The sequence below is a fragment of the Coenobita brevimanus genome, chromosome 65, assembly GCF_032717465.1.
Source record: "Coenobita brevimanus isolate Jiangsu-jjx chromosome 65, ASM3271746v2, whole genome shotgun sequence".
In the NCBI taxonomy this organism is placed as follows: domain Eukaryota; kingdom Metazoa; phylum Arthropoda; class Malacostraca; order Decapoda; family Coenobitidae; genus Coenobita; species Coenobita brevimanus.
This window is the reverse complement of record NC_137018.1, coordinates 11,277,432-11,300,579: the sequence shown is the minus strand read 5'-3', so window position 1 is coordinate 11,300,579 and position 23,148 is coordinate 11,277,432. Positions and strand designations below refer to the sequence as shown.

Below are 23,148 nucleotides of genomic sequence, written 5' to 3'. Positions count from 1 at the left end.
TTCCCGTCCCTTAAGTACCGGATATGGGCACGTACCACGGCTGTCATTGCCCAACTCTGCCAGCACAAACCTCACCTTACTGTGTCTGCATTACTTGAGCATACTCTCAGTTGACCTCCAAATCCACAACCTGAAGGGGACTGGATTCTTACTGCTGCCAGCATCATTCAGAGCCTTGATGTATCTGACTATGTCATAGGTGACCCCGATTTGCCCTTTCCTGGGTATTCCCCTGCACCTCCTTGGCTACCTTCAGCTTTCACATGCGTTCTACCTTTGTCAGGGACACTCAGGTCCTCATTTCCCACTTTTCTATGCCAGGATGGTGTCAGTCGTGTGGCAGATCTATACACACCAGACTGCCATTTATTATACTGACGGGTCGGTTGGTGCTGATGGGCTTGCAGGTGCTGCGATGATCTGTGGCTCCCATGTCGAGGCTTGGCGTATATCATCTGGGGTTTCACCATACCAGACTGAGTTGGTGGCCATACTCAGTGCGTTCAGACATGCTGATCGACACCTCACTCAGCGTGTCATGATCCACACAGACTCCCTCTCCTCCCTCCATGGCCTCATGGCGCACCGATTCTGTGACAATGTCCATCTGTTAACGAGCATCATGGCTGTGGTTAATTCTATTACTAGAAGAGGTGGTAAAATATTTCTTCATTGGCTCCCTGGACATGTTGGCATTGCAGGGAACGAACGTGCTGATCTTGCTGCTCGTGATGCCTGCTCTCTTCCCGAGGTTACGTTCCCCTTGCGGCCCAGCCTCTCTATCCTCAGGCGTAAGGTGACCACCACCCTCGGCCTCCTGTCACTTGAAGAACATGAGTCGAAAGTTTGGGAGGGTTCATGCTCGGTGCAATGGTATGCAAAGGCTACGTCCTATACACCCCTCTCGGTTGCCCCTGGCACTCCCAATCATCTTATAGTGCGCATTCGCCGCTTACGATTTGGGTTTCCCTGTTACACCCAGATAACTGGTAGGAACCCCGACCCATGCCCTCACTGCCTTAACCAAAGCGATCAGCCGCTGCTTCATTATGTTTTGGACTGTCCTGCAACAGCCCGCCTCCGTTCCAATTTGAACGACCAACCGGTTGGTGGGGTCGACAGATTCCAGACTGCTGCGAAAGTCATTGGACAAACTTCCGCTGCCGTGCTTTTGGGGGTGGTCTCTGCCTACCCACCTCCTAGTTAGAATGTAGTGTACTAGTAGCAAGAACATCTACTGTGATGGGCTTTCTATGCCCGTGTCCTCCTTATATCAAGGAGGCGAATCTCAATCAATCAATCAATAAAGCGAAAATAATCGAAAAAGTGATAAATCATAGAAGGGAAAAAGAAATAAAACCATGAATGTGAATTTAAGAAAATGAGAGAAAAACAATAAAGAGAAGTTAAACAGAAAAGAAAAACGAAAAAGATACTTAAAAAAGAAAAGAAAAGGAGCTGGGGTCTAACACAGGCTGGAACTCGAGACACCTTTGTTAGAATCTCAGGCCGCTTCACCTTACTTCACCTTGGCTCCTACTTCCCTTATAGTCTTCTTGCAGTAAAATAGTGAAGAAAACAAAGAAAATAAAACAAAAACAAAAACTGAAAGGAAAAACAAAACTAACAGAAATATTAAAAATTGAAGGGAAAAAAAAGGTGGAGAGGAAACAGGAAATACTAAAAGTAGAAAGAATGAATAAAAGAGCCGAAGATCAAAACAAAAAAAGGAGAGAAGGAGGACAATGCAAAAGTAAGGACGGAAAATGAAAGATGAAAATTGAGGAAAAGGATTATAATGAAATAAAACAAGGAACGCTGGAGATGGAAGGAAAGAAAGTATAGGATGAAAGAAGAAAATGGCGCATAAATGGAAAGGTGTTAATTCTGTACACCTGTACAGTAGTAGGGTCTCAGGTCGCTCCACCTTACTTCACCTCTACTCCTACCTGCCTTGTAGCTTGTGACACCGTGATTTGATCTAGGAAGTAAACAGAAGGGAGGAGGAGTAAGAAGAAAAGGAGAAAATATGGGATAAGAAAGGAGAATGGAACGTTAAAGAAATGACAGAAACGTAAAAAATATATATGAAACGAAAAAAAGAAAAAAAGGCAAAACACATATATAAAAAGGAGAGAGAAAAGGAAAAGTAAACAGTGTAGAATGAAAAAGAATATGAAAAAGACAAAAAACAAGAAAGAGAAATAAAGAAAAGGAGACGGGCGCTGGAATCAGAGTGAAGGATGAACAGTCTCATACACCTGTAGTAGAATCCGAGGCCTCTCCACCTTACTTCATCTTGTCTCCTACCTCTCTTGTAGTTTGTGATGTTGTAATGTAGTTGTGGCTTTGACATACAGCGTATTATAGCTAATAGTGATGATGATGATGATGATGATGATGATGACTGCTGTTACGATGATAGTGTTGAGAAAAATAACTACATGGAGAATGATGAAGGTGACGAGAGTGATGATGATAGTGGTGACTGCGATGTAGCTGAACGCTGATGAGAACAATGAACACTACAATTAATGATAATGATGATGATCGTGATGATTGGTTTGGTGATGTACTGTAATTTACTACTGATAATAACACCTCAGTATGATTTAGCCTGCTATTTTGTAGCTTGTATTGCAATCATGAAATGGAAACGAAGGAAAGAAAATGAGGGAGAAAATATAAATGGCAAAGAAACAATATTACGAAACAGAAATGAAAATAAACATAGAATTACAAAAAGGGACAAGAAAAAGAGGAAAAAAAAAAAAAAAGATGATGAACGGTAGAAGTGAAAAAGAAATAAGAAATATGAATTCCAATGAAAGAAAAAGAGAGAAACAAGAAACAGAAGAAGATAAACAGGAATGAAAAAGAAAAAGATGCATAAAGAAAAGGAGCCCAAATGAATAATGGGTGGAACTCGAGACACATTTATTTGAATCTCAGGCCGCTCCACCTTACTTCATCTTGGCTCCTACTTCTCTTATAGTTTTCTTGCTGCAATACAGTGAAGAAAGAAGACAAAGAAAATAACACAAAAACAAAAACTCAAAGGAGCATTACAACTCAAAGGAAAAACAAAACCGAAAGGAAAAACAAAACTAAAAAGAAAATGAAAAGCTGAAGGGAAAATAACGGAAAAAGAAACAGGAAAACTAAAGGAGAAAGAACAAATGAAAAAGAAGAAATTGACAAGCCAAATGGTTTCCTGTACACCGGGAAACCATTTAATATACTGGGTGGTAACCATATAACCAAATTATGGCGCATGGTGGTTTAGTGGGTAATTAAGGCGCTCTAATCGGATTGAGCCTGTGCAGGTTTATGTCCAAAGGGTGGTTGGGATTTACTGCTAAAGTAATGCCACTGATCAGAGATGAATGAGGCTCGTTACTCTCATCTTAAATGTCAGGACCAACTTGCATAGCCCCGGGCTTCTACGTTCCTCATAGGGCAACAAATGATTAGATGGTGAATGAATAAATGAGAAAGAATGAATGAAAAAAGACGAAAGGAATCAAAATATTAAAAGAAAAGAGAAGAGAAGGAGGACAAAACAAAAGGAAGGAAGGAGAAAGAAAGAAGAAAACCGAGGAAAAGGAATATAATGATGCAAAGGAATTTGAGAAAAGGAAGGAAAGAAAGTAGAGGATGAAAGAAGAGAAATGGCACATAAATGTAAAGGTGTTAATTCTGTACACCTGTAGTAGAGTCCCAGATCGCTCCACTTTACTTCATTTTGATTCCCATCTGCCTTGTAGCTTGTGATGCCGTGATCTAATGATGGAAGTAAACACAAGAGAAATGGAGTGAGGAGGAAAAGGAGAAAGTAAGGGGTAAGAAAAGAGAAAGGAACGGTAAAGGAAATATAGGACACGAAAACGAGGAAAAATATAAATAAAAGGGAGAAAGAAAAAGGAAACTTAAAGCTCTGAATGAAGAATGAAAACAGGAGACAAAGAAGAAAAGGGGAAAGAAGATCAACAAAATGAGAGAGAATTAAAGAAAAGGAGACCGTCGCTGAAATCGGAGTGACGAACTGAACTCCATACACGTGTAGCGGAGTCACAGGCCGCTCCACCTTACTTCATCTCGACTCCTACCTGTTTTGTAGCTTGTGATGCCGTGATTTCATGAAGGATGTAAACAGAAGAGACGAGGAGTGAGAAGGAATAGGGGAAGGTAAGGGATAAGAGATGAGAGGGGTAGGTTAAGGAAAATATAGGAAACAAAGAAAAGAAAAATACACATAAAAGAGAAAGAAAAAAGGAATATTTTAAGTGCTGAATAAAACTGGAAGAAAACGAAGAATAAAGAAGAAAAGGGGAAGTAAAAAATAAAAGGTGAACGAGGATGAAGAAAATTAGATAAAGATAAGGAAAGGAAGATGAAGTGAAAAATCAGTGCAGGATTGAACTCAGTAGGAAGAGTATGACGAGGGCTGCTGTAGAAATTATCTTTATTGTTAAACGTTTCAACATCTTTTTCATGTGATGTTAGTTGTTGTGATGATGATAATAGAAGTGGCGGTAGTGGTAGTGATCATGATGATTATGATGATGGAGGTGTTGGTAGCGATGATGATCATGATGATGATGACTCGGGTGGTGGTTATGGTGGCGATAATGGTGATGTATTTACAGTAGATTGGTAGTGATGATAAGAACCTTACTACATCCCGCCTCCTACTTCTTTTGTAGCTTGTGATGCTGTAAATACAAAGGAGATAGAAAGGAGGGAGAGAGAGAGAACGAAAGAAGACGGAACAAAAGAAATAAATAAAAGTCAGGAAAACTGCTCGCTTCTCTTGTCAAGAAGAGAGACCTAAGAAAAAGTGGTAAAGATTTGGACACAGAAATTAACAATAAAAAATGAAAAGGGAGAAAAACGAAGAAATAATAGGAAACAAATGGAAGATAAACGAAGGAAAGAAGGAAAGAGAAAGAAGAAAAGAAAGAAAATAATAGGAAAGAAATTGAAAAGGAGAAAGAAAAGGTGCCAGGGTCGAACTGGGTAGAACTCGGTCGAACTTGCAGTAGAGTCCCAGGCCGCCCCACCTTAGGGCATCTTGTTTCCTTCCTGTCGTGTAGCTTACGATGCTGTAATATACAGTAGTTATGGGTTTGATCTAATGATGATGATGATGATGGCCATTATTATTTTTAGATTAATTATAATCTGATAACTGTATGGACAAAAAAGATGATGATGATCATGGTAACGATGAAGGTGATGGTGACGACGACTGTGATGTTTACTAGGTTAATAACGATAATAATAACCTAACTAAATATCGCCTCCCACTTCTCTAGCTGTAATGTAATGAGAGAGAGAGAGAGAGAGAGAGAGAGAGAGAGAGAGAGAATATTTAAGGAAAATCGGGAAAAAAGAATACTGACTGAGAAACTGGCGGTGATGATGATGATGATGAAATTGGTGGTAATGGTAGTGCAGATGATATTTATGTATATACTGTACACTAGAGTACTCCACTGACGAGGAGATTTAGGGCGCCGCAACAATGGAGGTGGCACAGTCGCTTGATGACGACCGGGAGGGCCCTGTGCAGACAACCCAGCCCTGCCGGTGGTGGTCACCCGAGAAACTACTGCACTGATTCCCAGTATAGCAGCAGCCATGGTTCTTTTTATGGGGGGAGGGGGAGAGCAGGGATGTGTCTTGGAATATGTATGGTACGTAATGACAAGATCTGTTTGGGGAGAGGATAGCTAGTTTAAGGTAATGTAATATAATGTGGATGTGTGTGTTGTGTAAAGAGGGCAGCCTGATGCCCTCCGGTGTGTGAGGCAGAAAGATGTGTAACCAGCTACAAGGCCTAGGAGTGAAAATGGAATCCAGGCTATTCCTTGAGTCTCCCGTTACCTTGGCGGTAGTACTTCCCTGGGCGGGGCTGCCTACCCCTACTCACAAAAAAGGTGCCGGAAGTTTTGGACTGAGCTCAAGACACCCTTGTTAGAATCTCAGGCAGCTCCACCTTACTTCACCTTGGCTCCTATTTGTCTTGTAGTCTTGTGGCTGTAATATAGGGAAGAGAGAGAGAGAGAGAGAGAGAGAGAGAGAGAGAGAGAGAGAGAGAGAGAGAGAGAGAGAGAGAGAGAGAGAGAAGAAGAAGAAAAACTAATGAAAAGGAGAAATACAGAGAAAAGAAAAAACACTAAAGAAGGATAATCTATCTATCTATCTATTGCCAGACGCCTCAATCCCGTTTGGGGTGGCCACAAACAAATCGCCTCCAAGTCGCCCTGTCCCCCGCCATTTCACTCCCCTGCTCCCAACTCACACCCCCCTCTCTCATATACCTCTCCACCCCATCTCTCCATCTCATCCTCGGCCTCCCCCTCCCTCTTTCCCCCTCCACCTCACTCACATACACTCTCTTCGTCAGTCTTTCACCCTCCATCCTCTCCACATGGCCAAACCACCTCAGTGTGTTCCTCATAACGCTTCCTATCACATCCACATCCACACCACAACGCTCCTTTATATCCTCATTCGTCAGCCTGTCTCTCCATGTGACTCCACAGGCTCCTCTTAAATAACTCATTTCCACGGCTCTCACTCTTGACTTGTGTCCTTCCAACAACGTCCAAGCTTCACTTCCGTACGTTACAGTTGGTATCACAATACTGTCATGTAGTAACTTTTTGACTTCCATGCTCACTTCCCTGTTCTTATCACTGCTTTCAAAGAACCAGCAACCTTTCTTCCCTGCTGTACCCTTTCAAGCACTTCACCCTCCAAACCTCCATCCTTACTCATCACACTACCCAAGTACTTAAACGTACTCACATTTTCCAATTCCTCACCATCCAACCTCGCTGTACATTCACTGACTTCACCTCTCTCAAAGACCATCACTTTACTCTTCCCTACATTCACCTTTAGATTCCGTTTCCTACACACTCTCTCAAACTCATCCACCAAGCCTTGCAGCTCCCCTTCGTCTTCACTCAACAACACAGTATCATCTGCAAACAACAGTACAGGGAGTTTCCAAACACTATCCTCTCTCACCAGGGCCACTCCAACATCCACTACCCTACCTTGTACCTCTTTTATTACCCCATCCATGTACAGATTGAACAACCATGGAGACATGACACATCCCTGTTTCAACCCAACTTTCAAAGAGAAAAATTCACTTAGTTCACCATCCACACGCACTGCAGCCTTCGCACCATCGTACATACTCTTCACAGCATTCAACAACTTCCCATCTATTCCATATATTCTTAACACTTTCCACAATCCTAGTCTATCCACCCTGTCATATGCTTTCTCCAAATCCATGAAAGCCGCATACAACTTCTTTCCCTTCTCTAAAAACTTTTCCACTAAAGATCTGAGAATGAATATCTGATCTACACAACCTCTTCCCTTCCTAAAGCCTCCCTGTTCTTCTCCAACTAATTCCTCTGTTCTTTCTCTAACTCTGTCAATAAGTATCCTACCATACACTTTTCCTATTATACTAAGAAGACAAATGCCCCTATGATTACCACACACTTCTTTTTCCCCTTTTCCTTTGTACAAGGGAATAATTATACCTAGCTTCCAATCCTCCGGGACTCTACCTTCCTCCCAGGCCAATCTGCACATCTTCCACATCCATTCTACTACTATCTCTCCCCCATGCTTCAGCATTTCACCACACACTCCATCAATTCCTGGGGCTTTCCCTGATTTAACTTTCTTCATTGCTTCCACAACTTCTATCCTACTGATTTCTTCCTGTCTTCTCACCTCCCTCCTTCTTCCAGCCATTCCCCAGCCACTTATACTCGCATTACTTCCATCCTCCACGTTCAACAATTCCTTAAAGTGTTCTCTCCATCTGCTCACTTTTTCTCCCTTCTCCACTAGTAATCTACCACTTTTATCTTTCACTCCCCTGCTAACTTCACTTCCACCCTGTCTTACTCTTTTCACCTCTCTCAAGAACATTTTCTTACAGTCCCTCCACTTTATACTCAAATTCCTTACAAATTCCTCATCCACTCTCTTCTTACTCTCTCTTACTAATCTTTTCACCTCTCTCTTTCTTTCTACATATAACTCTCTCTTCCGCCTCTCAACTTCTTCCACGCCCCTATTTCTCATCCATTCATTGTATGCTTTCTTCTTTTGTGCCACAGCCCGTTTCACCTCTTCAGTCCACCACGCTGTTCCTTGCACCCCCCTCCGTTTTCTCTTCCTTCCACACACCACATCACATGCTGCACATATTTCTTCTGTAAATATTCTACATACACCTTCCACGTCCCCCATCTGCTCCAACTCATATTTGCCCAATCGTTCCTCCACTTCTCTCTTATACTCTGCCTTTTTCTCATCCTCTTGTAACCTTTCCACTCTCCTTGCAACTACTCCTTCCTCTCGTCTTTCCCTTCTTCTATTCCTCCATCTTACTTGAACTTTAACTCTGGCCACCACCAAGTAGTGGTCAGAAAGTCCACTCCCCCAAGAAGGATTAGAAATGGAAATAAAGCGGAAAGGAAGAAGGAAACTGATAAATAAAAAAAAGATAAAAACGACTGGAAATAAAAGACTACAAACAGAAAGGAAAGGGAAAATACGAATATATATATATATATATATATATATATATATATATATATATATATATATATATATATATATATATATATATATATGTATGCATTATGAATAAAAGTGTTAACCCGGTAAACCTGTAGTAGAGTCCCAGGCCGCTCCACATTCCTTCATCTAACCAACTGTCAATTGCAGGAGAGAGAGAGAGAGAGAGAGAGAGAGAGAGAGAGAGAGAGAGAGAGAGAGAGAGAGAGAGAGAGAGAGAGAGAGAGAGAGAGAGAGAGAGAGAGAGAGATGGTACAAGATTTAATTAAGTAAACCTGTCGTAAACATTCCTGGCCGCTCCACATTACCTCATATCGCCTCCTGTCTCTCCTGCATCTTGTGATACTTGAACATAGTTGTGACCCTGATCTAATGATGATGATGATGATGGAAGAATAGTGAGGGTAGTAATGATGATGATGATGATGGAAGAATGGTGAGAGTAATAATGATGATGATGATGATGATGATGATGATGGAAGTGGTGTCAGTGGCAGTGATGATGAGTGTGATGTATATACATATAGTAGGTTAGTAGTGATGATAAAATCCTAAATTCATCCCGTCTACTACCTCATTTGTAGCTTGTGATGCTGTTAATATAAAAGAGAAAAAATGGGGAGAGAGAGAGAGAGAGAGAGAGAGAGAGAGAACGAATGAAAGTGGAAAATATATAACTTAATAACCCACAATACAAGGCAGAAAATGTGACAAATAGGAAATAAAGATAAAAGAACTGTTGAGGAAAAGGAGGAAAAGGAAAAGGGAAAAGAATGAGAGGATAATAAAAAATAATAAAAAGTCAAATGTATAACACACAATAAAAAGATGGAAAGAGAAATTGAAAGACAAAAAAGAAAGAAAAAGAAAATGGGAAAGAGAAAAGAAAAGGAGACCGGATTAAACTCTTGGGTGGAACTCAGTACACCTGTAGTAGAGTCCCAGGCCGCCCCACCTTACTCTATATTGTCTCCTACCTGTTTTGTAGCTTGTGATGCTGTAATATAGTTATGGGTTTGATCTAATGTGCAGTAACTAATGATGATGATGATAGATTATTATTATTAATGTAACTTGCTATACTTTGATGATAGAAACTCCGTGTACAAACAGCTAGATAAGGAGTTTATTACAAGCTCACAGTAAAATAGTCTGCCCATCTTGGCTGCCTGCTAAGAACTGATGCAGTAACGCCTTCGTTCAGGCGTGGGAAAGCGTGCTAGGTCAGCAATTTTAGTGGGGCCATGTATGCATTGGGGGGGGACATATATACATCGGGGGTAGACATATTGTGGAGGGGGTACACTACTCCCCTGGGTAGCTGAGATGGTGTCTCCTGACACCAGGAGTGAAATGGGGTTCGATTATAGTATGAAGGGAAGGGCGGGGAGGGTTGTACAAGGGAGAAGGATGATACAGGGGCAGTAGGGGAGACATGGCCATGTTGAGGGGAGGGAATTAGAAGGATATATACATATAAGATATACAAGGATTAAGACATAATGGGAATTACACAATAATAGTTTGATACATGATAAACAAGGAGTAGATATGGGAGTACCATTGTTCGTCGTTCATTTTTTTTGTAGGATACACTGTCACTCAGTAATGCACTAAAGAAATACCATCATTTTCTAGTAGGCAGAGTTCTGTGCACAGTTCGGTTAATTGTTAGATGGCAATGGTAGTCACTGAATGTGACGGCACGAAGTATGGGGAGTTTCTACGTCGTGTGTAGGGCGTACTATGCCTGTAGCAACTCTGATTTCCTGGAGTCGACGTTCCATTTTTCTGACACAACAATGCACTGCACATATGATGAGTAGCAAACCCATGAAAGCGATAACCACAGGGGGTAACACAACTGTTGGATGAACCCATGAACGGCTGAAGGCCAGAGAAAATTGACCCAAAATGAAATCACTGTCATTGAGGAAGGGTAGCATGTGCAAGTTAGGGGAGGTGATGGTAATGTTGGCAGATGGTAGGGTTGAAGGCATGTCGAGTGGTTGAAAGATGTCATAGGAGTGTTTACGGACAGCTTGGTGATAGCGAGTGGCGTAAATGATGACGGACTCTGATTTGAGGGTACAATAGTCAGGTGCTTGTAGAGACCACTAGCAGGGACGGATCGAACTGAAGAACCAGGACACATGATTGTGACAGAGATGGGAACAGCAAAGAAGAAGTACTGGACATGGTTGAGGTGAGCATGGTGGACCGGGAGGTCAGGAGCTGGGACAAAAGAACAGGCCGAGTAGATGGAATGGTTGCGAACGAAAGCAGACTCACAGGGTGTAGCACTGCTAGGGAAGATAGCGAAAAGGTGGGCAGCACAGAGACGAACGGTCGGAGTAAGGGAGGAACATTTCTGGAGGTCTGTGGAAGAAAGGAAGGCAACGGAAAGATGATCATGAGGGAGGAGGAAATATTCTGAAGGAACAGATACTTGTAACAAGGAGTTGTTGAGGCAGAAAGGGAAAGGAATGATGTGGAAAAAGTTAAAGGTTATGGCAGAACAGAGAGGAATATGGACGACAACGTATGTGGTGAGAGGAGTGGCTTCGAGAACAGGATAATAATATTCAAGGGAGGAGTAGGGGAGGACTGGGGAGAGACCGAAGGTGGAGTGAGCCCATTCCAGGACAGAACGTAGAGCTGAGACAGGTACTAAGTCGGCAGTGACACGTCCATTGATAGCATCAACCAGGATACGAACCAAGGTAGAGACTTGAGACAGGAGAGAGTCAAAGGCCAGTTGGAGATTATCCATGTTGAGTTTGAGGTAGAAGAACTGAGAGATAACGTTGAGATCTGAAAGGTGGCGTTGTAAGATATTGGTGAAATTGTTTAGAGTGGACGTGACTTCATTGAGTTGGGTCGTGAGCTTCTGTAACATAGTGTGTTGGATTTTAATGACTCGGCGTTGTGATTCTAGGGCTGAAGCTAAATGAGTGAGATTAGATTTGAAGCCAGAAATGTCACGGGCTGTAGCAACGCCAAACAAGCCACTCAGAATCTCACCGCCGAAGTCGAAGAGACTTCGTTTCACACGAGAACGACCAACGGGTGTCGCAATGGAAAATGTGTCATTGAGCTCAGTGAATCTGTTACTTATGTATTGCAATTGCCAGGAGAGTGGGAGGAAAAGGTTATAGAGATGCTCATTCGGGTTGTGTGTCCCCATGAGGGCTGTGAGATGGGTCCTGATTCCGTGGAGCTGGTGCGTGTAGGCAGGTAGGGCAATGGCTACGTCGGCCAGGGGCGCAAGATCGTAGCGCAAGGAGGCTACATCTTCGATAAGCATTACCTCGCCTCCCGAGCCGACAAAGGCCCCAGGATGTACTCCACCATCGTTCTGACCTGACCCAGACCCCAGGAGGGTCAGCACTGCCAGCAGGGAGATCGCTAACATCGTACCTAGAAAATCAGGGTAGAGTTAATGGGGGAGGTCGTGAAGAGGTTGATGGGCAGAGCACAGTTTGGACCGATATTGAGTGGTTGATGAATGAGCAGGTGGAGGTGGAGAGGAAGGAGACTGAGGGATAGGTGGAGACAAGATAGACTGAGGGATGTGAGGAGGGGAAGTGGGGGCAGGAGGTTGTGTAAGTGACTCTTCCAACACGAGGCCACGGGGTGCTCGCTTTAAGTCATCGACGTGCACCCATCTGGTGTCCTTAGTGGACAGGTCCTGGAGGTGAAATTTGTTGCCTTGTTGAGTGAGGATGCAGTGGGGCCCTGTAAATTTGTCATCCAACTTAGAGGAACGCATATGGGAATGAGCAAAGACAAGATCGCCTACATTGATGGTGATAGGAGAGGCGGATTTATGTTGGCGCTGCAGCATGTCCTCCTGAGAGGAAGCCAAAGTGGATTGGACATACTGGTGGATTGTCTGGAAGTTGGCCAATTTTAGTTTAACATAATCATCCATGTTGTAGATGGGTTCTGGCTTGGAGGATAAGAGAGAGTATGGGAGGTCCTTGTCAAAATCAAAAAGGACGAAGAAGGGAGATTCAGCAATGGATGCATTGATGGAGCTATTGATGGAGGACGCCACTTGGGGAATCCAGTCATCCCAGGACGAACTATGGGAGCCTAGATGTCTGAGGCACTCTAAGATTTTTCGGTTGTGGCGTTCTACAAGCCCATTGGAAGCCGGATGGTTAGGCACGACATTGCACTTACTGATAAGAAAGCAGCGACAGATCTCATCTAGAAGGCTATTGTTGAACTCTGTACCGCTGTCAGTAAGAATGGTATGAGGGGTACTGAACGAGCAAATTACGTGATCTACAAGGGCACGTGCAACGCTCTTCGCGGTCTTGTCGGAGAGGGGTACGAGGACACAGTAGCGGGAGAAGTGGTAGACCGCTACGAACAAGTACTCAGCACCAGATTCTGTGAGAGGTAGTTTTAAGAGATCGATTGAGACAGTTTCCCATGGTCGTGACGAGATTGGGTATTGTAAGAGAGGTGCTGGTAAGCCGGTTGATCCTTTGTGGCAGTGGCAGGAGAGGCAAGAGTCACAGTGGGCATTGATATCGCGGCGCATGGTTGTCCAATAGTATTTGAGACGTGCTTGTCACAAGCATCGGTCTTTACGTGGATGGGAAGCTTGAGGAGTATTATGAACAATATGAAAAACCTTTGGTATCAGGGCAGTGGGGACAACAAGTTGGCGTGCTTCACGATTGGGCATATCTTTGCCTGTTAGCAATGTTTTCCTGTACAAGAGATCATCATCTAGCATGAACTCATCTAGTGATACTGGCAGAGTAGGTAAGGTCGAGGCATCGCCAGATTCTAGGAAATAAATGACTTTGGACCACATGGGGTCTTGGCGCTGAAAGTTTCGAACAACTTCTGACGTTAGTGTAGTGTTTTCAGTTATTTCGGGCTGCAGTGATGTTATAGCTGCTGCTACATAACGTGAGAGTGCGTCTGCGACTACATTCAACTTGCCTGGTACATATTGAAAAGTGGGATTAAAGTCCTGGATGATGACGGACCATCTAGCTAGCCTACCTGTTAGGTTGCGATTCTTGAACAAATCACATAGTGGAAGGTGGTCTGTTTGGATATGCACTGGATAACCATAGACTATATCTCTGAAATGTTTCAAGGACCAGATTACCGCTAGCGCTTCGAGATCTGTGACACTGTAGTTACATTCAACGGTTGTAAGAGTGCAACTAGCATACGCTATTACGCGCTTCCTTGATGCTTCATTGAGTTGCATCAAAACGGCACCAAGTCCAGTGCCTGAGGCGTCTGTGCAGAGAAGGAAGGGTGTGGTATAATCAGGGAATGCTAGAACAGGAGCATTTACAAGAGCTGTCTTTAGCTTTTGAAAGGCCTGTGACTGGTCGTTAGTCCAAACAAAGGGCACGCACATTCTGCTTGAGTAAGTGGGTCAGAGGAGCGGTGATCTTTGCACAGTCCCGTATGAATCGACGATAATAGCCACTGAGGCCCAGGAAACTTCGTACAGCTTCGGTAGTGGTAGGTTCTGGGAAGTTAATGATCGCCTTAGTTTTATCCTCATTAGTATGAATGCCTTGTGCATCTACGACATGGCCTAGGAATTTGATTTTCTTTCACAGGAAGTCACATTTACTGAGATTGATTTTCAGGCCTGCCAGCTGGAGGCGTTCAAAGACTTGCTGGAGTTTGGTAAAATGATCAGGGATGGATTTACTCACAACAATGATATCATCTAGGTAAGCAAAAAGAGTGTCCCATCATACCGCTGAAGACTGAATGGATAAGTTGCATGAACACGGAAGGAGCATTTCTCAGACCAAAAGGGAGTCTCTTAAACTGAAATGTCTGGAAGGGGTGCTAAAGGCTGTAACTGGGCAAGAGGACTCTTCAATTTTGACCTGCCAGTACCCGCTGAGGAGGTTTAAGGATGAAAAGACTACATTATTTTTACCAAGGGATTCTAGCAAATCAGTGAGGACAGGTAACGGGAAACAGTCTGGAACAGTGACAGAATTGACCTTACGATAGTTGACTACTGGTCTAAGGTTGCCGTCCTTCTTTGGTACTAAGAAAAGTGGGCTATTCCATGGACTGACGGAGGGTTCAATAATGTCTTGGTCTAACATGTTCTGTACCATTTGATCTGTCTGTTTTCTCTGGCTGTGAGGAAATCGATACGCTGGTATGTAAATCGGCTGAGTTCCTGGTAGTAGTTCAATCGTACGTTTGACAAGGTCTGTTCTACCCATCGGTTCACCGGGTAGGGCAACCACGTTTCTGTACGAGGTCAGAAGGTCGAGGAGTTGAGGCGTATTTTCTGGGAAATCTGTGCAAGTGAGATGTGAGAGCATATCGGGTGAATATGTCGGCACAGATCCCATAGAGTTAATAGTACATACATCGATTGGCGTACTATCATCAGTCTGAATAGTAGGAATTGAGGAATCCTGGCACACCTTTACGGCCGCTGGGTATACTAGGAAGTCTCCAACCTTTACACCACTTTTAAGTTTTAGTGGAGCATTTGTGACATTGAGCAAGTACAGGTAACATAAACTGTCCTCTAAGACTGTACACCACGCTGACTCATAAGTCAAGCCATTCACACAACACGTCTCAGGTAGTGTTAGTACATCCACTCATTCTTTCACACCGGCAACACAAACAGAGACTTTGGTGAACTCATGCGGTAACAAAATTGTGCACGTATTCGTTACTGCACGTTTCGTCTCTGCGTGTTGGAGAAGATCATTCAGACTGTGTGAGGTAGGTAACTGAGACATGTCTGAGTCAGCGATAGTGTTGTCGGGAGAGGAGGTAAGAGCCATGTTCGAGGGCTGAGATGATGTATCAGGAGACATTGAGGAATTTATGTCCTTGCTCGCAGTCAGTAAATGAATGATCTCTGTATTCTCAGATGATGATAGTGGTGGTTTGGGCTGGGTTGGACTTTTTGGTAGTGATAGGGACAGAGGTAATTGAAGGACTGATTTGATCGTAAGAACAGGACGGGGACATTCCATAGTGTAAACTGGGAATCCAGAATTGTCTATACTACCACGAGCAGGTAATAATGCAATGTAGTGTGCCATGGTGGAGAAACCAATAAGGCATCTGCGGGATACTGCAAGTCATTAGTGACATGAAATTCAATGGGGATAGGGGGCAAATCTCTGTGGAGTTTGACTTCAAGGGTGACTCTTCCCTTAACCTTAAACTCTGAGCCGTTGACACCACATAGGCGAATGTCTGGTGGTTCTAGGAAACTGACGTGGTTGTGATGTCGATGAATAATTTGTAAGGAAATTTCGGATATGAGATTTACTATAGATCCTGTGTCCAAGAAGAATGACGTTGGTATGTCATGACTGCTTCCGAGAATGACTAAACCCGAGGGTGTTATGGGACCTACATGGCGGATGGGGAGTTGGGTGTCTGGTTCTACGTGATATTGGTCCGATACGGGCGCGGCACTTCCCCCGACTGTTGGCGGTTGAGGTAACGACATTCCTCAGTGGTGTGAGTCGTGCTTGATTTGTGGTATTTGCAGTGTGGACGACGTGAGCGGGAAGGCGTACGCTGTCTGGTTTGGGAGTGTGGACGTCTGTATGTACGGTCGCAACTGGATGCTCGATGTCCAGGATGACCACAGTACCAGCAAAGAATCGAAGATTGTCTGTTCCGTCGGGCGCTAGATTGATCACGACCTGCGGTAGGAGAACGATGTGTGGCAGGTCTGCCACGTGTGGTGGGACGGGAGCGAGATTGGACTGGGGTAGTGGAGGTGTGACAGACTGAGGAGGCCAAGGGTTGGGTGGTGCCCTGACGCGTGTAGTTCGAACCTGTTCTTTCATGAATGGCTTTAGTGACCTGAATAATTTTATCCCCTGGATTGAAACCTATTTCCAAGGCTAGCTCTCGCTGTTTAAGAGTAAGCCAGTGAAAGAATCTCAGGTAACCAATTAAGTCAGCAAAGTTGGTGAGTGAAAGCATTGGAATGCCATTCCTGTCTTCTAACCATTTCGTGCCTACCAGTAATTGGGGCATCTCGCTACTAGTTGCTTTCATGGCGGCGGCAGCTTCGCAGAGCTTGGCATATTGCGCTGGGACGCGCAAGTCCTCATCTAGTTGGTTTAGGAGATTTATGAATTCCATGAGAGATGCGGTATTTGATTGCTGGCAACAAAGGCTGATGAGTTCCGTACGAAAATCAGCAAAGGTACGAATGCTATCAAAATGTCCTGCACGGATCGCGGATCCGATGTCCGATTTGCCGTGGTGCAAGCTACCTAGGAGGTAGGCTACTTTGAGCAATTCATCGGTGATTTGTCTATTGTGTATTTCTGTTTCGACTTCTCTGAGGAAATCATAGACAGACCAAGTTGGGTCCTGGCCGGTAAATTTGGGACGATTGGCATCGTCGAGATAGATAGACTGTGGAGGGTTGGCCATGGCTGGAAGTGCAGAAGTGGCGGCAGGAGAGGTGTGGGAGGGAGAGAAGGTAGTGGCAGGTAAGGGCGAGCAAGACGGGGTATGAAGGGAGGCAGGAGAGGGAATGACAGGGGAAGGAGTAGAGGAAGAAGAAGGGAGTGTAGAGGCAGGAGTAGAGGATGAGGTATCTGGATTTACGAGTGTAGGATGAGTAGGAAGTGATTCTGCGGGAAGTGAAACGGAAGGCTCAGGTACAGGGTGGTGGTACTCTTTGCCACTTCGGAAATGAGTGATTGTGTTAGAGTCGGCAGACGGGGTATGAGCAGGTGATGTTTCCGGGTCGAGAGGGCTGGTGTTAAGCGGTTGACATGGAAAGTATGACATTTAATGAAGATGGATACGTAGGTGGAAATGTATAAATAACAATGAGAGAATGGAATACACGAGTAGGTGTGAAAATGAATGAAGGTTCGGGGATGGATGGTTTAAACAAAAGGGGAAGGATGAGATGGATTATAAATAACGTAGGTGAAGATGAAAACGGGGTAATGGAAATGAGATGGAATATTTACAATAACCAATCTGTAGAGAAAATCGAGGATAATCTCTATAGAAAGGAAAGATATACGATAGTTACACAGTAGAGACGGGAGTGTTGAGATGTATGACGTGCAGGGGTGGCTGGGCGTAGCTGGGCTGGGGCGGGGCGGGGCGGGGCGGGGCTGGGCGGGGCGAGGTGGGGCGAGGCGGGGCGGCGGTGGAGAGACAGCTGGGCGGAGAGGAGAAGAGACGCCGCGATGAATCACCGGCAGGGAGTGGCAGTCTTAGGAGGCTCCGTAATGCAGACCAGATGTGGCGGCAGCGGAGGCCGGTGGAGGGTGGTGAGGGCAGATGTTGGTGAAAGGCAGGTGTAGAGCTGTTGAGTTGCAAATGCAGAGAATGGTGGTGGGCAGGCAGTGGGCAGACAGTGATAAGTGGCACCGTGGGGGCAGGAGTTATGATAAGTTCGGAACAGGTGCTGGGAACAGGTGCAACAGGTGCATAGGTCGGCGATGGTGACACTTGCGGTCAGGAACAAGGCGTGTGGGTGGGGGTGTTTGAGAGGTGAGCACTGGTGAGAAAAATTGTACACTTGGAAAGCACAGCCAGGTATTACACCACTAGAGGCACTGAGGAGGGGCGAGGCTGGCAGATGCGAGATGTCGTGTATCTTGTGATGTCACTAAAAATCCAAGGAGGCGGTCAGAATCTGATGGTTCGAAACACCGCTGCTACCAAATGTAACTTGCTAAACTTTGGTGATAGAAACTCCGTGTACAAACAGCTAGATAAGGAGTTTATTACAAGCTCACAGTAAAATAGTCTGCCCGTCTTGGCTGCCTGCTAAGAACTGATGCAATAACGCCTTCGTTCAGGCGTGGGAAAGCGTGCTAGGTCAGCAATTTTAGTGGGGGCATGTATGCATTAGGGGGGGAGACATATATACATCGGGGGTAGACATATTGTGGAGGGGGTACATTAAGCTAGTTTTAATGATACGTGTATGGATAAAGATGATGATGGTAATGATGATGATGATGACTGATGTTCAGTAGGTTAATACTGATAATAATACCCTAACTTCATATCGCCTCCTAATTCTCTTTTAGCTTATGATGTAATGGAGAGAGAGAGAGAGAGAGAGAGTGTAAAAACAAAACAGGCAAAAAAAAAAAAAAGGAAGGGGAGAGAAGAAAAGATAAGAAGAAAGAACGTGGGAAGAATAAAAAGATCAAAAATAAGAGGAAGAAAGAAAGAAAAACAAAAAGGAGCTCCGTCTATAATCAGGGTGGAACTCAAGACACCTTTGTTAAAATCTCAAGCCGCTCCACCTCACTCCACCTTGGCTCCTACTTCTCTTGTTGCTTTATTCCTATATTGTACTGAAGAAAGAAACGACTGAAGGAATGAAAAGGAGAGAGAGAGAAGAGAAGAAGAAACGATAAAAATGGAAAAGCGGGAAAGATAGAAGAAAATGAGAAACTGGTAATGATGAAGATGATGAAAGTAGTGGTAGTGATGATGATGGTGATGTGTATACAGTAGATTAGTAGTGATGATAAAAACCTTATTTCATCTCGTCTACGACCACTTGTGTATTTTGTGAAGCTGTTAATATAAAGGAGAAGAAAAGGAAGAAGAGAAAATAAACCAAAAGAGAAAAAAAAATAGCAAACATTCCAAGGCAGAAAATATGACAACTAGGAAAAAAGAAAAAGAACTGGAGAGGGAAGAAAGGAAAAAAGAAAAAGAACTGGAGAGGGAAGAAAGGAAAAAAGAAAAAGAACTGGAGAGGGAAGAAAGGAAAAAAGAAAAAGAACTGGAGAGGGAAGAAAGGAAAAAAGAAAAAGAACTGGAGAGGGAAGAAAGGAAAAAAGAAAAAGAACTGGAGAGGGAAGAAAGGAAAAAAGAAAAAGAACTGGAAAGGGAAGAAAGGAAAAAAGAAAAGGGCAAATGAAAGGGAGGACGATAAAAAAAAAAATCATTATAACAAACGAAGAACTGATGGAAAGAGAAAGATGAAGAAAATGGAAATGGGAAAGAAAAACGAAAAGAGACTAGCACTGTATAGGTGGAACTCGGTACACCTAGAGTCCCAGGCCGCCCCACCTTACTCCATCTTGTCTCCTACCTGTCTTGTAGCTTGTGATGCTGTAATATAGTTATGGGTTTGATCTAATGTACCTAGTGATGATGATGATGATGTGATGATGATGATGTTGACGATGATGACCACGGTTACTTAAGTTAGTTTTCATAATAATCATAACTGGATGGATACAGATATTGATGATGCTGATGATGATGACGGTTATTTCTGTTAGTTTTAATGATGATAACTGTAATGATAAAAATGATGATGATGATGATAATGATGCTAAGGATTGCGACTTATTTAGTTTAGTTCTGAAGATAACTGTAAATATTTTTATGGTCGCCGCCGCCGCCGCCGCCGCCGATGATGATGATGATGATGATGATTCAGGTTAGATTTGGTGATAATGAGACGTGGAGACGATGATGATGATGATGATGGTAATGGAACCAGTGATGATTATCGTATTTATTAATACTAATAATAACAACCTAATTTCATATTGCCTGCAAATTCACCACCAGCCAATGATGCTGTAATGTAATGGAGAGAGAGAGAGAGAGAGAGAGAGAGAGAGAGAGAGAGAGAGAGAGAGAGAGGAAAATCAGATGTAAATGGTAAAGGATTCAACCCAGTACACCTGTTGTAAATGTCCCAGGCCTCTCCACCTTACTTGATTTCGCCTCCTGTCTCTCTTGCATCCATTGATACTGGAACATAGTTGTGACTTTGATCTTATGTAGCTAACAGTGATGACGATGATGATGATGATGATGATAGAGAGAAAAAAAAAAATGAGAGAAAGAGCAAAAGGGAGTGCCGTTCTTAAAGGGTCAAGCTCGAGACATCTTTCTTAGAATCTCAGACCTTCCACTTTACTTCACCTTGGCTCCAGCTTCTCTTGTAGTTTGAATGATGTAGTGTACAGTAGTTAAGAAACGAGACAGAAAGAAGGGAGTAGTTTGAGTGATGCAATGTAGTGATATGAGACAAAAAGGAAATAACAGAGAAAAAAAGAAATAAACAAGGAAACAATATGTGAAATCCAAGAGGGGAAAAGGAGAAAGCAGCAAAGGATAAATGGAAGAGAAGGGAAAGAAAAAAGATTGAAAGAATGGGTATGACAAAGTAATGGGTGGAACTGAAACAAAAACAATGACTGGAGGAATCAATAAGTGAAATAGTAAAAAGGAACAGCAATACCAGTGTTGCAACGAACAGCATATTTATTATGTCCAGACGTTTCGACATATTCATCTGTCATCTTCAGTGGATCTAAAAAGATGAAAAAAGACCTGTAAGGTATTCAAAATCCTAAAAGAACTATATGAGCATGAGCTCATCTTACCTACATAAAAGAGAAAACTTAGTATTAAATTATTGGGAGGACTTAACTGCACAATATATTCAGAGGGACAGCAGGCAGACAATTGTTTAGGGCGGGTTTTCGTTTATAAATATGAATAGATTCTAGTATTATTAAATTCATACTGGTACATGTGTCTATTATACAGAAATTCTTGGGATCAACAGAACTATTACAAATATATGATTGTTCCCTTATTGCTGAGTGAGGAGGGTTGCTCAGAGAGACCTGACCTGCTCGACTGACCTCTATGCTCGTCAACCCTTAGCTTGAAAGCACGTATTGTGCTTCCAATATACCTGCATTTAAAACTGCCTCCTTTAAATTAGCCAAGCTTTTAGTTCCCATCTTTTCAGGTTTAACAACTAATGAATATACGGTTAAAAATTCATATGAGCTCTTTAACTTTCTCTCTGGATTCGGACTACCAACCTCCTGCTACATGTGTAGTTTTGATGTCACCTCATTGTTTACAAATGTTCCCTTGGATGAAACTATTGAGTTATGTGTAAATTCAGAATTTAATGATATGGATAAAGTCATGGGTATGAGTAAAAAATTCTTTAAAAACCTGATTTCTGTTTGTGTTAAGGACTGCCATTTTATGTTTAATAACGAGGTATATAAACAGGTAGACGGTGTGGCTGTGGGCTCGCCTCTGGGTCCGACTATGGCTAATGTTTTTCTCTGCTTTTGGGAGAAAAAATGGCTGGATAATTGTCCTGCATACTTTAAACCCATCCTTTATCGTAGATATGTGGATAACTCTCTACTTATATTTCAAGATGAAAGCCATGCTCCACTTTTTTTAAACTACCTAAATAAACAACATAAGAACATAAAATTTACCATGGAATGTGAAGTTAACGGTAAACTCCCTTTTCTTGATTTATTAATTTAGAAGTTAAATGGCACTCTGGTTATGTCTGTATATCGTAAGCCTACTTTCTCGGGTTTGGGTACTAGCTTTTTTAGTTACTGTCCATTTATTTTTAAGATGAATGCAATTAGAACACTTATGTATAGAGCTTATAACCTAACTTTCACCTTCAACCTATTCCGTCAGGAGATTTCATTTTTGAGGATTTTTTTTGCTAACAGTGGTTTCAGTACTGCTCTGTTTGATAACTGTTAGAAAATTCTAAGCCAAAATTTACAGTCCAAAGCAACCTATCTGTACAGTGAGCAAGAAGGAAATGTATCTTTCTCTACCTTTTCTTGGTACAGTATCAGAAAAGATAGAGAGTGCACTGAAATGTAACTTTTCCATTTTCTATCCTCAAATAAAGTTCTGATTTGTTCATAAGAATGATCTTAAGATTCAATCATTTTTTCATTACAAAGACCGACTACCCACTGCCCTCCGCTCGTCAATCGTTTATGAATACAAGTGCCCTAGTTGCCATAGAGGGTATATTGGAAGCACAATACGAGCTTTCAAGCTAAGGGTTGACTAGCATAGAGGTCAGTCGAGCAGGTCAGGTCTCCCTGTGAGCAACCCTCCTCACTCAGCGGTAAGGGAACATTCATATATTTGTAATACTTCTGTTGATCCCAAGAATTTCTGTATAATAGACACATGTACCAGTATGAATCTAAGAATACTAGAATCTATTCATATTTATAAACGAAAACCCGCCCTAAACAACTGTCTGTCTGCTGTCCCTCCGAATATATTATGCAGTTAAGTCCCCCCTATAATTTAACACTACGTTTTCTCTTTTAAGTAGGTACGATGAGCTCATATAGTTCTTTTAGGATTTTAAAAACCTTACAGGTCTTTTTTCATCTTTTAAGATCCACCGAAGATGACATAGATGAATATGTCGAAACGTCTGGACATAATAAATATGCTGTTCGTTGCAACACTGGTATTGCTTTTCCTGTATAAGTTGCGGTTCCCTCAGAACAAGCCTGTCTCAATTAAAAAGGAACAAATGTAGAAAGTAAAGAACAAATGAAAGAAATGGGAGAAAAAGTGGGAGACATAAGAAAGAAAAGGGAGGCGAGAATGAAACAAAGGGTAGACACAAAGAACACCAGAAAGACGAGCGAAAGAGCAGGAGACAGAAGGGAATAATAAAAAAACTGATCAAGAAAATTA

The 23,148-nt window shown here is 42.9% G+C and overlaps 1 protein-coding gene across 1 annotated transcript; it reads left to right on the top strand.

Moving 5' to 3' along the window:
• The first annotated feature begins 322 nt into the window (after nt 1-322).
• LOC145404926 (uncharacterized) lies at nt 323-1,207 on the top strand. Its single transcript, XM_080276431.1, has one exon. The coding sequence runs from the start codon at nt 323-325 to the stop codon at nt 1,205-1,207; it is 885 nt and encodes a 294-aa protein (XP_080132557.1).
• The last annotated feature ends 21,941 nt before the right edge of the window (nt 1,208-23,148 follow it).

Coding starts and splice junctions, on each gene's coding strand:
- LOC145404926 (XM_080276431.1), top strand. CDS start 323: ATGGTGTCAGTCGTGTGGCAGATCTATACACACCAGACTGCCATTTAT.